Raw genomic sequence first — 16338 nt, 5'->3', positions numbered from 1 at the left:
TGCCTGACCCGCTGAGTTACTCCAGCATTTTGTGTCTACCAAGGGACATAGGTTTAAGGTGAGAGGAGAAAGATTTAATACGAACCTGAGGGGTGACTTTTTCATGCAAAGGGTGGTGGGTATATGGAACGAGCTGCTGAAGGAGGTAGTTGAGGCAGGTACTATGGCAATGTTTTAGAAGCATTTAGGCAGGTACATGAATAGGGCAGGTTTAGAGGAATGTGGACCAAATGCAGGCAGATGTGACAAGTTGGTTGGCAAGTTGAAGGGCCTGTTCCCACGCTGTATGGCTCTTATGACTCCATGTTTCCAATTGGTCATTGAGGATTTAGAGGAATATGAGCCAAATGGATCTAATTCTCGGCGTGGACGAGTTGGGCTGAAGGGCTTGTTTCCGTGCTGTACAGCTCCACGATTCTGTCCATGTACCGGACAAAGTGTCTTTTGTATGTTGTTATTTGAAATCTTCCATCAGTCAGCTAGAAGTCCGGCCTCATCCTGTGTCCCAGAGCGATCTGTCGGAGGTGTTCTAGTGTAGCTCACTGCAGAGCGATGCAGGGCTTGACTTAACTGTCTCAGCTGGTCCAGTGTAGCTCGGTGCAGAGCGATGCAGGGCTTGACATAACTGTCACAGCTGGTCCAGTGTAGCTCGGTGCAGAGCGATGCAGCTACTGTGGGCTTGACATAACTGTCACAGCTGGTCCAGTGTAGCTCGTGCAGAGCGATGCAGCTACTGTGGGCTTGACATAACTGTCACAGCTGGTCCAGTGTAGCTCGGTGCAGAGCGACGCAGCTACTGTGGGCTTGACTTAACTGTCTCAGCTGGTCCAGTGTAGCTCGGTGCAGAGCATTGCAGGGCTTGACATAGCTATCACAGCTGGTCCAGTGTAGCTCGGTGCAGAGCGATGCAGGGCTTGACATAACTGTCACAGCTGGTCCAGTGTAGCTCGGTGCAGAGCGATGCAGGGCTTGACATAACTGTCTCAGCTGGTCCAGTGTAGCTCGGTGCAGAGCGATGCAGCTACTGCAGGGTTGGCCGTCGCTGCTGCGACGCTGGGGCAGCAACACCTCATGCTCTCTCTGCTCCTGCAGGATTACATGCAGAACGTCCACGGCAAGGAGATCGACCTGCTGCGCACCACGGTGAAAGTACCGGGCAAACGCCTGCCGCGAGCCTCGGCCAGCAATGCTCCCGGTGCCAGCCCCAAGACCAACGGCCTGACCAAGGACAGGAGCAACCTGCAGCTGGCAGCCAGCCAAGGTAGGCAGGCAGACCAGCCGGGGAGTGGCAGCATTCTGTGCCAGAGGCATGGCGCGGTGTTAAGGGGGATGGTCTCAGCCAAGGTAGGTGGGCAGCCTGCCCCTGCAGAGTGGCCAGGACAAGTGGGTATGGGGTCTGATGATTAGTGCCCTGGGGGGTACCAGCCAATGTAGGCGGGTGGCTTAGCCCAGGGAATGGCTGTGCTTTGTGTGAGGGGCCTGGACATGGACCTCATGGGGGTGGGGGCTGATGCCCCAGGAGGGGGTGCAGCCAAGGTAGGCAGTAGCTTCCTGGGCAGAGGTGCTCCAGCAGTGAGGAGGCTGTTGCTTCAGCCTCTGGTTCAGTGAGTGTGGAGTCTGTGTAAGGAAGCTCTACTCATCTTGCCCCTTCTCCTTGTGCAAGGGATCACCTTGTTGTGGATTCTTGGCTGCTTGCTGTCGGTATCGGTTTATTATTGTCACGTGGACCGAGGTACAGTGAAAACTATGTTTGTGAGCTATCCAGTCAAATGATACCGTACATGAGTACAAGCAAGCCGTGCACACGTACACAAGTGCAAAGAGAGAAATACCTGAGTGCAGAATATAGTGTTGCTTCGTTATAGCGTTATAGTTGGGGGTAGCGACAGGTATAGGCCATTCGGTCTCTCAAATCTGCTCTGCCTTTCATTGAAGATGTACACAAAATACTGGAGTAACTCAGCGGGTTAGGCGACATCCCGGGAGTAAAGGAATAGGTGGCGTCCTGGGTCGAGACCCTTCATCTCGACTCGAAACATCATCCCACTGAGTTACTCTAGCATTTTGTGCCTTCGATTGGTTTGGATGTACAGCAACATTGTGGGATTTGGAGGGTCCACACATTGTATTCTGCCACTTTCAGAAAGCTGCCTGCTTAAGGAGGGGAGGAAACAAGAGGCAAGAAAAGGCCAGGACGAAACCAATGCCTTTCATTGTTCAGCTGCACATTCCCATTGACGCACGGTTTCTCGAGCCAGAATCAAAATCCAAGAGAGTTTAATTGTCATATGTATCGTCAACAGAACAGTGACATTCTGAGTTTAGTTTATTGTCACATGTACCCGAGCTTTTGTTATGTGCTAACCAGTCAGCGGAAAGACTATACATGATTACAATTGAGCTGTCCACAGAGTACAGATACAGATACTGCATTCTTGCAGAAGCAAGGAACATGTTGAAAGAGAAACAGGGCCAACATTTCAGGTCAACGAACCTTTGCCAGAGCATCTGGAATATTTTTGGTATTCGTACTGTACTTGCGGAAAATGTGGCTCCAAGCTGTTAGTACAGATTATTGAAGGCTTGATGAAAGAGGTGATGTTTAGGAAACAAATTAGGAGGTCATACCAAGATTTAGAAAGATTGTCAGCCAAAGATATAACCCACAAAAAGGAGTATAAATGAAACCGGTGACGGATGAGGGATTGGAATTGGAATTGGACAGAGGAATTGGTACTGGGCCAAATGTCCTGAGATGGGTTATGGAATCTGATCTGGGATTAAAACACATGAACACACAACGTGAGGAAGAAGAAAGGATAAACAAGGAACTGCAGATGATGGTTTACTCAAAAGGACACAAAGTGCTGGAGTAACTCAGCGGGTCAGGCAGCATCTCTGGCGAACATGGGTGGGTGACATTTCATGTCAGGAACTTTCTTCAGACTGAAGTAGGGTCCCGACCTAAAACGTCACCTGTCCATGTTCTCCAGAGATGCTGCCTGGTCTGCTGATTTACTCCAGCACTCTGTGTACTTTAATGACATTCTTACTGCAGCTTCACAGACCTGTTCATTCGAGAACCAGAGGCCATAGTTTAAGGTGAGGGGGAAAAGATTTTATAGGAATCTGAGGGGTAACTTTTTCCCGCAAAGGGTGGTGTGTGTATGGAACGAGCTGCCAGAGGAGGTAGTTGAGTGGAGGCTGGTACTATCGCAATATTTAAGAAGCAATCAGACAGGTACTTGGATAGGAAAGGTTTAGAGGGATATGGGCCAAGCGCGGGCAAGTGGGACTAGTGTAGATGGGACATGTTGGTCGGTGTGGGCAAGTTGAGCTGAAGGGCTTGTTTCCATGCTGCATGACTCGAGGACTGTAATAACACACAAGTAAGTATTTGTTTATCTCTGCTTTAAAAATATCAAGTGTTCTGCCGTCATTGAGATAACCGAGGAGGAAGCTCCCCCCTCTTTTACTCAGTGCCCCTCACAATGAATGTGAACAGTCTGTAGCTTTGCTCATTACTTGCCATACTTGTATCCTGTTTCACCAGGTTTCCCCTCAGCCCTGCAGTCTCACCGCCTACATAACATTCTTTTAGTCTAGCTGCTAAACTAGACAATTTTACCTATTTCCACAGATGAATACACAGGATAATACAATGTCAATAACTTCAATGCACTAATTAGAGTGCAATTAGTGATGGTAATACCCGGTAACCTACTGCACAATGTTATTCCTCTTGTAGCTCTCCGTGAATTGTGTACATAACCAGCGTTGTTGGTGTTGTTAATAATGAGAATGGTCTAAGGCTACAGGACAGTACAGATAAACTGGTGGCAATGGTTGTGACAGATGGGCATTATCTTGACATGTGAGGTAACATGCTTTGTGAAGTGTAGCAAGGAGAGGACGTGTATAGTGAATGGTCCTTGGTGGAACAAAGATTCCTGAAGATGGCAGCACAGATCAATAAGGTGGTGAAACGGCAAGTGGAATACTGGCCTTTTATTAGTCGGGACACAGAATAAAAGGGAGGTGTGGAACAACTTTATAAAACATAATTTGCAACTGTACAGCACAGGAACAGGCCCTTCGGTCCACAGTGCCCCTGCTGAACATGATGCCGTTAAACTAATCTCCGTCTGCACGTGATCCATATCCCTTCATTCCCCACACTTCCATGTGCCTATGTAAAAGCCTCTTAAATACCACTATCATAACTGCCTCCACCGCCACCCCCGGCGGCAAGTTCCACGCACCACCACTCTGTAAAAAAAAACTTGCCTCACACATCTATAAACTCTCCCCCTCCCATCCATAGTTACCCCGTTCCAGTCGCTTTGTGTGTGACTGTACTCCCCCTGTTCCTGTATCTATGTGTGTGACTGTACTCCCCCTGTTCCTGTATCTGTGCGTGAGACTGTACTCCCCTGTTCCTGTATCTGTGTGTGAGACTGTACTCCCCCTGTTCCTGTACCTGTGTGACTGTACTCCCCCTGTTCCTGTCACTCTGTGTGACTGTACTCCCCCTGTTCCTGTATCTGTGTGTGTGACTGTACTCCCCCTGTTCTTGTCACTCTGTGTGACTGTACTCCCCCTGTTCCTTCACTCTGTGTGACTGTACTCCCCCTGTTCCTGTATCTGTGTGTGTGACTGTACTCCCCCTGTTCTTGTCACTCTGTGTGACTGTACTCCCCCTGTTCCTGTCTCTCTGTGTGACTGTACTCCCCCTGTTCCTGTATCTGTGTGTGTGACTGTACTCCCCCTGTTCCTTCACTCTGTGTGACTGTACTCCCCCTGTTCCTGTATCTGTGTGTGTGACTGTACTCCCCCTGTTCTTGTCACTCTGTGTGACTGTACTCCCCCTGTTCCTGTCACTCTGTGTGACTGTACTCCCCCTGTTCCTGTACCTGTGTGTGTGACTGTACTCCCCCTGTTCCTGTCACTCTGTGTGACTGTACTCCCCCTGTTCCTGTCACTCTGTGTGACTGTACTCCCCCTGTTCCTGTCACTCTGTGTGACTGTACTCCCCCTGTTCCTGCTTGTCAGTCTGTAGCTGCCCCTGTTGCAGCCCCCTCTTGATTAGGCATTCGAGGTAATTATCACTTTACAGGAGTGTTTAGTGGAGCTCCTCTCTGCTGCGTTTCACGTCTCTGCTGCCTGGTCCCCCTGGACTTGAGCGGAGTTCGAGGTGGACATATTCAGACATGAATTCCAGGAAAGGTTAATTAGGCCGGAGGAAGGAAAGAAGATGAGAAGAGTGCACGGGAGACTTTATTTTCAAATCAGAGCGCACAAACAATTAACCTTTAGAACAAATGTAGTTTGTGTAGGAGGGGGGAGCATGATCCATCAGCGGGAATTGACTGGGAACATTTTTCTAATGTTTAAAGACTTCTCTCTCCAGCAGATTTACATTCTTGGGCGGTAATCTCATTAACCCTTTCCATGCCTTGACCACTGACAAGTGGTCATGCAAATGAGTGTTGCAGCCTCTGTCCTGATGCCGTGAGTACTGTCTGATGACTCGAGTCGCTGGGCTCGAGAACGACCCTTCGGCCCATCTTGTCACGCCTCCAATTGGCATTCTGGTCTAGTCCCATCCACCTGCATTGGACCCATATCCCTCCAACCCTTCCTACCCATATATCTGTGCAAATGTGTGGAAACGCAGCGTGGAAACAGAACTTGTCCTGACCGACCAAGATGCCCCATCTAAGCTTGTTCCACCTGCCCACATTTGGCCCATATCCCACTAAACCTTTCCTTCCATGTATCTATGTCCAAATGTCTTTCAAATTAGTTATTGTACCTGCCTCAACTACCTCCTCTGGCAGCTCGTTCCTTAGACTCACCACCCCATTATCACCACTAAGTGAATTTTAAAAGTAGTAATTTTATCTGCTTCTATAGCTTCCTCTGGCTGCTCGGTGTGGGAGGGTCAGTGCTGTCTCGGACACTGTCCTGTCACTCTGTAACAGCCCCCGGCCAGTCTCCCACCCACCCAACACCACATCACAGCCTTGGCCCCTTAACCCTGCCTGGGACTGGCACAGTGTGGGCTGGGCAGGGTGTGGGCTGGGCAGGGTGTGGGCAAAAGGGTGTGGGCGACATGGTGTGGGCTGGGCAGGGTGTGGGCTGGGCAGAGTGTGGGCTGGGCAGGGTTAGGGCTGGGCAGAGTGTGGGCTGGGCAGGGTTAGGGCTGGGCAGGGTGTGGACTGGGCAGGGTGTGGACTGGGCTGGGTGTGGGCAGGGTGTAGACTGGGCAGGGTGTGATCCGGCCGGTAGTGGGACCCTGTGGGTGCTGGGTGGGGTGGCACTGGGTGCTGCCCGACAGTGCCACAGTGTGAGGCTGGGCTCTCCACATCTCGGCTCTCTGCACCAGGAGTGGGATGGTGTGCTGCTGCCTCGCACTGTGACGGTGTGGTACCCAGGAGTACCACAGTGTGGTGCCAGCTGTCGATATCCCAGCTCCCTGCCCGGCACTCACCCGGGGACTCTGCCCAGGAGTGGTGGGTGGCAGTGGAACAGTGTGGCGCAGAGTTCTTGGTATCGCGGCCTCTCCTGGCTCTCTGGGGAATCGGCACAGAGTGACGGTCTCTCCGCGGCTCCACAATGGATCTGACATCAGCAAACAGCCGGGGTCACGGGGTCACTCTGCTCATCGATTTTATATCATGTTGACTACAGATTAACATCTCTTTGGATGTGAAATCTCGGCTGACATTCAGAGTGACGGCAGTGGTGTGTGCCGATAAGCAGCGGGTAGACAATGGTCAGGCAGCCGAGCGGAGCTGACGGGCTGCGAGCTGCCTGATAAATCCACGCACGTCCAGCACTTGTGGAACTTTGGTCAGGCTGCACGAGCAGGTCTGGTCGCCCCGTTACACCAAGCACGTGGACGCTTTGGAGAGAGTGCAGAAGAGCTTTACCAGAATGATGCCTGGATTAGAGGGTCTTAGCAACAAGGAGAGGTTGGACAGACTTGGATTGTTTTCTTTGGAGCTTTGGAGGTTGTGGGAAGATCTGATAGAAGTATATAAAATTAGGTTGAGGTTTAGTAATGTCTCATCCCAGCCTAGGTCAGCCCGGTCTGACGCAGCCCAGCCCATCCAACACCAGTCTGGCCCGGCCCCGCTCCATATGATCCAGTACAGCCCGGCCCAGCTCAGCCCAGTCTGATCCAGCCCATCCCACGCCAGAAGATAGACACAAAGTGCTGGGGTAACTCAGCGGGTCAGGCAGCATCTCTGGAGAAAAAGAAATGGCTGATGTTTCGGGTCGAGTCTCTTCTTCAGAAGAAGGGGCTTGACCTGAAACGCCACCCATTCCTTCTCTCCAGAAATGCTGCCTGTCCCGCTGAGTTTTGTATCTATCTTCGGTGTAAATCAGCATCTGCAGTTCCTTCCTACACCATCCCATGCCAGTCTGTTCCAGCCCAGCCCATTCCAGCCCAGCCCAACCCAACCCAACCCAGCCCAGCCCATTCCAGCCCAGCCCGACCCATCCCAGCCCATCCCAGCCCGACCCATCCCAGCCCAGCCTGGCCCGACCCATCCCAGCCCAGCCCAGCCCAGCCCAGCCCAGCCCAGCCCAGCATCGCCCAGCCCAGCCCAGCCCGACCCATCCCAGCCCAGCCCAGCCCAGCCCATTCCAGCCCAGCCCGACCCATCCCAGCCCAGCCCAGCCCATCCCATTCCAGCCCAGCCCAGCCCAACCTGTCTCTGCCTTTGTGCCCAGTCTCAGCTGGTGAGGCTGTGAAGGGAAGTATTGCAGGATTGGCCCCTCCAGGATGGTTGGTTAAGACCAACAGATGACCTGGGCCGATCCGCATTAGGCACAGCTATCAACCTGCAGCAGAGGCTGGCGATGTGCTTTAAGCAAGTCGACGACTTGGTGGGGTAGAAAGACTGCGAATTACATGGAAAAGGAGCAGTCAGGAGCATTAGTGGATAAGCCTCATTACTCCACTCTGTATAATGGTGTTAACACAACGTGTGGTCTGAGCAGAGTTGTGCCTCATGAATTCCTGACAAGATTCTCTGGCCGCCCCACGCCAATTTGGGAGACAACTCCTTAAGTAACCGAGTGCCTGCCGCAGTCTCAGCGAGAACAAGGACTACCGCACGTGCACGGGCTGCTGGTACGGGCAAGGGCTGTCTGCAACGCACTGTCTGGGGTGGTGGTGGAGGCAGGTACAATCATGGCTTTTAGAAAGTCATGATTGTACCCGCTACTATAGCTTCCTTTGGCAGCTGGTTCCAGATACAGACTACCCTCGGAGTGAAAACGTTGCCCCTGAGGTCCCTCTTAAATCTCTCCCCTCTCGGCCAGGATGAGGACCATGTGCAGGCAGAGAGATCAGTTTAATTTTACGCAGCACATACATTGTGGGCCGAAGGGCCTGTTCTTGTACTGTTCTGGGTTCTGTAGAACAGTCCTGATGAAGGGTCCCGTCCCAGAGCGTTGTCTGTCTACTTCCCCCCTCAGATGCTGCTGAACTGATGGAATTCCTCCTGCAGAATCACTTTGCTCCAGATTCGAGCATCTACATTTGTTTGTTTGTCTGCATAAGGCCACCATATTAGTTTAAGAAAATAACTGCAGATGCTGGTACAAATCGAAGGTATTTATTCACAAAATGCTGGAGTAACTCAGCAGGTCAGGCAGCATCTCGGGAGAGAAGGAATGGGTGACGTTTCGGGTCGAGACCCTTCTTCAGACATATTAGTTTAGTTTAGTTTAGAGAAACTGCGTGGGAACAGGCCCTTTGGCCCACAGAGTCTGTGCTGAGCAGCAATCACCCCGTACACTAACACTATCCTACAAATACTAGGGACAATTTACAATTTTACCAAAGCCAATTAGCCTACAAACCTGTACGTCCTTGGAGTGTGGGAGGAAAACGGAGATCCCGAAGAAAACCCACGGGGTCACAGAGAGAACGTACAAAGTCCATACAGGCAGCACCCGTAGTCAGGATCGAACGCGGTCTCTGGCGCTGTAAGGCAGCAGCCCTACCAGTGCGCCGCTGTGGTCAAGCTAAGCACAGTCTGTTCTGACCAGTGAGAATCTGTCTCCGGCAAATACTGTTTTATGTCGGCAAAACACGTCATCTGGCCCAACGTGACCGCCCAGGTAACACGCCTGGCCCACGTACTGATGCCAGTCCCATCGATGCCCACCCAGGCTGGGCTGCACTGTGTGGAGAGGATGCTTCCACTATTGGGAGAGTCTAGGGCTAGACACCATAGCCTCAGAATAAAAGGATGTACCTTTGGAAGGGAGATGAGGAGGAATTTCTTTAATCGGAGGGTGGTATATCTATGGAATTTCTTGCCACAGAAGACTGTGAAGACCCAGTCAATGGATATTTTTAAGGCAGAGATTGACAGATTTGTGATTAGTGCAGGTGTCAGGAGTTATGGGGAGAAGGCAGGAGAATGGGGGAGAAGGCAGGAGAATGGGGTTGAGAGGGAAAGATAGACCAGCCATGATTGAATGGTGGAGTAGACTCGATCGGTCAAATGGCCTAATTCTGCTCATAGAACTTACAGTTGGCTAGACCTGTCCATATCCACCCAGACTCTGCCTGTCCCAAATACAAACGTCTAGACCGGCTGCTGTCTGTCCAGACCACGAGGCTGCTTTATGTCTCTGGTCCTCACTTACTTTGAATAGTCTGTGGTGACTCTAGGACCAGGAGCCAGTCCAGTCGTCTGTCCAGACGCCCATCTCATCTACTTCCTTGGGCCCTGAGGAGGTCGTTCGGCCCCTTGTGCTCTGCCGGAGAGGACCATGGAAGTGGATGGCCACGGATAACACGGGCGCGTTGCTTTGAGGAAGGATATTCTTGCTATTGAGGGCGTGCAGCGTAGGTTTACTAGGTTAATTCCCGGAATGGCGGGACTGTCATATGTTGAAAGACTGGAGCAACTAGGCTTGTATACACTGGAATTTAGAAGGATGAGAGGGGATTTTATCGAAACATATAGGATTATTAAGGGGTTGGACACGTTAGAGGCAGGAAACATGTTCTCAATGTTGGGGGCGTCCAGAACCAGGGGCCACAGTTTAAGAAAAAGGGGTAGGCCATTTAGAACGGAGATGAGGAAAAACTTTTTCTGTCAGAGAGTTATAAATCTATGGAATTCTCTGCCTCAGAAGGCAGTGGAGGCCAATTCTCTGAATGCATTCAAGAGTGAGCTAGATAGAGCTCTTAAGGATAGCGGAGTCAGGGGGTATGGGGAGAAGGCAGGAACGGGGTACTGATTGAGAATGATCAGCCATGATCACATTGAATGGTGGTGCTGGCTCGAAGGGCCGAATGGCCTCCTCCTGCACCTATTGTCTATTGACAGGGAGCATCGGCCGGGCTGTGGGAAGACAGGGTGTTGGTTTATTATTGTCATCTGTACCACTGGTCCCCCCCCCCCAACACCCTACCTCTATCTTTCAGTCTGAAGAAGGGTCTCAACCCGAAATGCTGCCTGGATTACAGAGTATTAGCTACAGGGAGAGTTTGGACAAACTTGGATTGTTTTCCCTGGAGCGTCAGAAACTGAGGGGAGCATAGTGAGGGTCAAAGTCTTTTTGCCAGGGCAAAAATCTCACGTATTTGAGGGCATAGGTTCATGGTGTGAGGGGAAAAGTTTAAAGGAGATTTATGAGGCACATTATTTTATACAGAGGGTGGTGAGTGCCCGGAGAGGGAGAGGAAGCAGATAAGGTGGAAAAGTTTAAGAAGCTTTTGGATAGACACATAACAGGCAGGGAGTGTGGGGAAATGGAGCATGTGCAGGCAGATGCAGTCAGATTGATATGCTGGGCTGTGCAGAGGTGTTTGATGAGAAGTGTTGCCGAAATCTGGAGTGCACAGTCTGGGGCATCGTGGTCTGCACGGACATAATGGGCCGAAGGGCCTGTCAGAGTGTGTACTGTTCTGTGTATCTGACCAGGAATTGGACTGCACCCTGACAACATATTCAACTTTACCCCAGACTGTACCTTGATAGGGTGTTGATTGTATCTTGACAGGGATTTTGGCCTGTAGTTTAATTATAGATTCTACCCTGACAGTGTGTTGTACTAACTTTGTGGGCCGAATGGCCTGTGTCCATGCTGTACTGTTCACTGTTCTATGTACAACGGGACTGGGAGAGGTTGTGGGCCGAATGGCCTGTGTCCATGCTGTACTGTTCACTGTTCAATGTACGCTGGGACTTGGAGGTGTGGGCCGAGTGGCCTGTGGCCTGTGTCCGTGCTGTACGGTTTAATGTTCCCTGTACGCTGGGACTGGGAGGTGTGGGCCGAGTGGCCTGTGTCTGTGCTGTACGGTTTAATGTTCCCTGTACGCTGGGACTGGGAGGTGTGGGCCGAGTGGCCTGTGTCTGTGCTGTACGGTTTAATGTTCCCTGCATGCCGGGACTGGGAGGTGTGGGCCGAGTGGCCTGTGTCTGTGCTGTACGGTTTGGTGTGCTCTGTACGCCGGGGTTGGGAGCTGGACAATATCCCGTGTGTAGATACGACTCTGTTAGAGGGTAGTGCTGCACCCCGACAGGGCATCAACCCTGCCCCAGTCTCTCACACGGGCTTGCCGGCTGCAGTTTAAACGTTTTCTTGCTGAAGTTTGATGTTGGGACATGAAAGCTGATGTAAATTCTGTTTTCTGATAAAGAGACTGGATGAATAATTTCTCAATGGCGTAATTTTTCATTGATTGGCCCTGTGCGAAACCTTTCACGGTGCCACGATTCTGTGAAATAGCTTTCAAAAAATGCCAGCCTTTTAACGTCAAAATTATACTACTGTTGATTTTCAATTTGTTTTTTAATGTTGCTGCATTGAGTCATTGTGGCAAACTATCAGTGTGTTTTTTGGTCTATTACATTAAGCAGATTTAGATTTCTTCTCCGCTCTCTCCCCCCTCCAACTCGCCTCCCTACAGCTCCCCTCCCTCACCCCCCCCCCCCCCACTCCTCGTCCCCACCCCAACCCCCCTCCCTCCCTCCACTCTCTCTCCACATCTTTTCTTCCAAGCATCCCCTGGTGAGAAATGAAAGATTAATTTAGTCTGGTCTAACAGGCTAATTACCGATACTAATTAGAGCTAATTACTGCATAGACACTGTTATTACTCTGTATGAGAGGAGAGAATTGCCTTTAATGAAATTAACACGGATGGCATGATCATCGCGGCGCAAGAAATTTAAATCGCTTACAAAATTGAAAATGATGGATCTTAATTCATTTACTTCCGTTGACAGTTTTTACTCTCTGTTTGTTCCTCTGCGTGGTCTGCCCAGACACAACCCACTCCGGCACCACCACAGAAACACACTGTCCTCTCCGCGCTCCCCCTCCCCACCTCCCCCACACTCCCCCCCCCCACACTCCCCCTCCCCACCTCCATCTCCCCACCTCCCTCTCCCCCCACTCCCTCTCCCCCTCCCCCCACTCCCTCTCCCCCTCCCCACACTCCCTCTCCCCCCCCACACTCCCCCTTCCCACCTCCATCTCCCCACACTCCCCCCCCACACTCCCCCTCCCCACCTCCCCCACACTCCCCCCCCACACTCCCCCTCCCCACCTCCATCTCCCCACCTCCCCCTCCCCACCTCCCCCACACTCCCCCCCCACACTCCCCCTTCCCACTCTCCCCCACCTCCTCCTCCCCCCTCCCCACACTCTACCTCCCCACCTTCCCCACCCCAACTCCACCTCCCCCCCTCCCCACTCTCCCCCTCCCCACTCTCCCCCTCCCCATCTCCCCCTCCACATCTACCCCTCCACATCTCCCCTCCCCACTCCCCCTCCCCATCTCCCCCACACTCCCCCTCCCCACATCCTTAACCTTCATCAACCCCCACTTGGGGACAGGCTCCAGCTCTGCTCCTGCACAGATCCAGGTCCACTCCTGTATGGATCCAGGTCCCATCCTGTACAGGTCCAGGTCTACCCTGTTATTAACATGGAACATAGAACAGTACAGCACAGGAACAGGCCCTTCGGCCCACAATGTCTGTGCCGAACATGATGCCAAGTTGAACTAATCTCATCTGCCTGTATGTGATCCATAATCTCTCTATTCCCTGCACTTCCACGTGCCTATCTAAAAGCCTCCTAAACATCGTGTCTGCCTCCACCACCACTTGCCAGGCACCCACCACTGTGTGGTGTCCTGCACATTTCCATTAAACGTTCGCCGTCTCACCTTATAGCTAAGGTCCGATAGTGTTGGACATTTCCACCCGGGGAAAAAGGTTCTGACTGTCTACCCTATTGATGCCTCTTATTGTTATTGATGTATCGAGCCACTGAACATTTAAGTCAAGAGTGTTTAATAGTCACATGTACTGGCAACAGAACAATGAAAATCTCACTTGCTACAGCTGTACAGGCCCATAAACACAATAAATATAATAATGACTGTAATACTGAGTAACCATAATATTGCAAAACTGAAGTCTGGAGTGCAACCAAAGACAGTACATGAAAGCTCATGCAGAAACACGGAACTGCAGATGCTGGTTTACCAAAAAGACACAAAGTGCTGGTGTACCTCAGCGGGTCAGTCTAATGAAGGATCCCAACCTGAAATGTCACCTATCCATGTTCTCCAGCGATGCTGCCTGATCCACTGAGTTACTCCAGCACACTGTGTCTTTTTCTGTGGAAGATGATAGTTGCTGAGGTAGTGGTTTGTGTTGTGTGGAGTTCAAGGGCCTGATGGCTCTGGGAAGAACCTGTTCTTGAACTTGGAGCTCTGAGCTCTGTGAACCAGTTGGTGGGGCTTGTGATCATAAGGTCATAAGTGATAGGAGCAGAATTAGGCCATTCGGCCCATCAAGTCTACTCCGCCATATCAATCATGGCTGATCTATCTGTCCCTCCTAACCCCTTGTGATGCAGGTCGCTAAGAGAGAGACAATGAATAAACCTCAGTGGCAAATGAATCAGCACCGTACATCTGTCCCTTCATATCATATCATATCATATATATACAGCCGGAAACAGGCCCTTTCGGCCCTCCAAGTCCGTGCCGCCCAGCGATCCCCGTATATATTAACACTATCCTACACCCACTAGGGACAATTTTTACATTTACCCAGCCAATTAACCTACATACCTGTACGTCTTTGGAGTGTGGGAGGAAACCGAAGATCTCGGAGAAAACCCACGCAGGTCACGGGGAGAACGTACAAACTCCTTACAGTGCAGCACCCGTAGTCAGGATCGAACCTGAGTCTCCGGCGCTGCATTCGCTGTAAAGCAGCAACTCTACCGCTGCGCTACCGTGCCGCCCATTCATATCATATCTCTGATCCGTCCCACCATGTCCCTGCCGACCCCTGTGCCCATCGATGCCTATCCCATGTATCTGCCCTATTCATTATCTCTCTGATGTACCCTGTACATACAACCCTGATCCTGCAAGTCCCGACCGTCTTAAATGTTGTTCCTCTCCCTGCCTCCACTATCCCAACTGACTACTCAAAACAGATACCAACTATTCTCTCTGTGAAATATGTACCCCTTAGATTCCCTTTAAAACTCCTCCCTCTGAGGTGTGTGTGTGTGTGTGTGTGTGCACGTGCGTGCGTGTGTGAGTGCGTGTGTGTGTGAGCTGGAGGGAGTAGTGTGTAGAAGGGCATGGTGTGTGTACATATTATGGTGTTGCTGGTGCGAGCAGTCGGTGAGTGTGAGGCTGGAGTGCGTGTGTGTGTGTCTGAATGTGAGTGTGTCTCTGCACTGTGAGTGTGTCGTGTGTGTGTCTGAGTGTGTGTGACAGGTGTGTGTGTGTGTTGGTATGAATGTGTGTGGTGTGTTTGCGTGTGTGTGAATGTGTCTGGTTCAAGTGTGTGTGGTGTGAGTGTGTGTCTGAGTGTGTGATGTGTGTGTGAATGTGTCTGGTTCAAGTGTGTGTGGTGTGAGTGTGTGTCTGAGTGTGTGGTGTGTGTGCAGGGAGTGAGTGTGGGGTTGGCAGTGCCGGGATCATTGGTCTTGGAGATTTGCATCATCTGTTCTCTCTGATCATGCTTCTAAATCAAAATAATGATTGCCTGAAGTGTTTGTTAATTTTTGAGGGTGCTCCATAAATGCTCTCTCTCTGCCTGAGATTAGAATTCCTGATGATCATTTTCAGATGCTTTAATTTCTTGCTAGATAATAGAAAATCAGGTGAGCTTTCTGCCAGAATATTTTAAACTGATTTTGTGGAGAGCGATTTACTAAAATTATCCTAATGAGAGGCAGGCAGGGAAGCAGATGAAGTCAGGGAGGTGACGGGTGCGGGGTGATGTACGGTGTGTGGTCAGAGCCAGCAGCGGTGTCCAGCACCAATCTGTATAAATATGGGGTGGCATCAAGTAGGAGGAGAGAGAGAGAGACAAGAAGAGGCTAAACTAAAGTTAAATAGTGATGAAACACAGCACTGTGCTTGGTGACTAATCAATGTCACTGCTTAATTGAAAAATATTATCGCCTGGGGAAAGCATCACCACAGGCCAGTTTTACAGTAATGGGAAAATATAGTGTTCATGGTTAACCCTTCGCTGCCCTGCCTAGCTAGAGGGATCTGCTCAAGGGCTGCTTTGTAACCAAGTTGTAGGGTGACGCAGAGGCACTTGTTAGGAGTGTTTAATTGTCATGTGTACCATCAACAGAACAATGAAATTCTTACTCGCTGCAGCATTACAGGCCCCGTAAATGCGATAACACACAGATAAATATGATTATCTAAAATGCAATAAATTAATAACCATAATACCAGATAACCATATTAATGCAACTGAAGACACAGTTCAGAGAAGATCACGGATGCTGAGTGTCGTGTTGATTAGAGCCTGATGGTTGCTGGGAAGAAGCTTTACTTGAATCAGGAGGTCGTGGCTTTCAGGCACTTGTACCTTCTCCGTACAGACAGTACCTGTAGTCAGGATGGAACGCAGGACTCTGGCACTGTAAGGCAGCAACCCTACCACTGCACCACCATGCCGACCTATCTGTCTCACCAAATCAGTTGAAGAGGTAACAGAAAGTGTTGATGAGGCCAGTACAGTTGATGTCGTCAACATGGTCTTCGATGAAGCTTTCATCAATGGGTCATTGATGGGAATTGATGAATGGATCTGAAATCAGCCAGACTCTGGCTTTGGCCGAGGGGTTCTGAGCTCAGTGTACAGCGTGATTGCTGGGCACCGTCCGCTGTGTGTGTATGAGCATTGAATTCTGCATTTCCAACTAATCCCCCCCTCCCCAAGACGCTCCTTGCCGCCCCACCCCAGTGCACACAGGTTTCCCTCACCAGCTCCCCTTATGCCAATCGTGTGTGTG

General features: G+C 50.9%; 1 protein-coding gene across 2 annotated transcripts in view; it reads left to right on the top strand.

Moving 5' to 3' along the window:
- Positions 1 to 16338, top strand: part of LOC144592814 (arf-GAP with GTPase, ANK repeat and PH domain-containing protein 3-like) — a 301655-nt gene that overhangs the window by 225822 nt on the left and 59495 nt on the right. For both annotated transcript variants that reach the window (XM_078397926.1, XM_078397928.1), the window contains exon 11: positions 1093 to 1261. In XM_078397926.1, coding sequence (XP_078254052.1) covers positions 1093 to 1261 — 169 coding nt within the window. The remainder of the gene's footprint in view (positions 1 to 1092; positions 1262 to 16338) is intronic.

The sequence above is a fragment of the Rhinoraja longicauda genome, chromosome 4 (assembly GCF_053455715.1).
Source record: "Rhinoraja longicauda isolate Sanriku21f chromosome 4, sRhiLon1.1, whole genome shotgun sequence".
Classification (NCBI taxonomy): domain Eukaryota; kingdom Metazoa; phylum Chordata; class Chondrichthyes; order Rajiformes; family Arhynchobatidae; genus Rhinoraja; species Rhinoraja longicauda.
The sequence above is the reverse complement of the archived record's forward strand: the minus strand, read 5'-3'. Positions and strand labels throughout refer to the sequence as shown.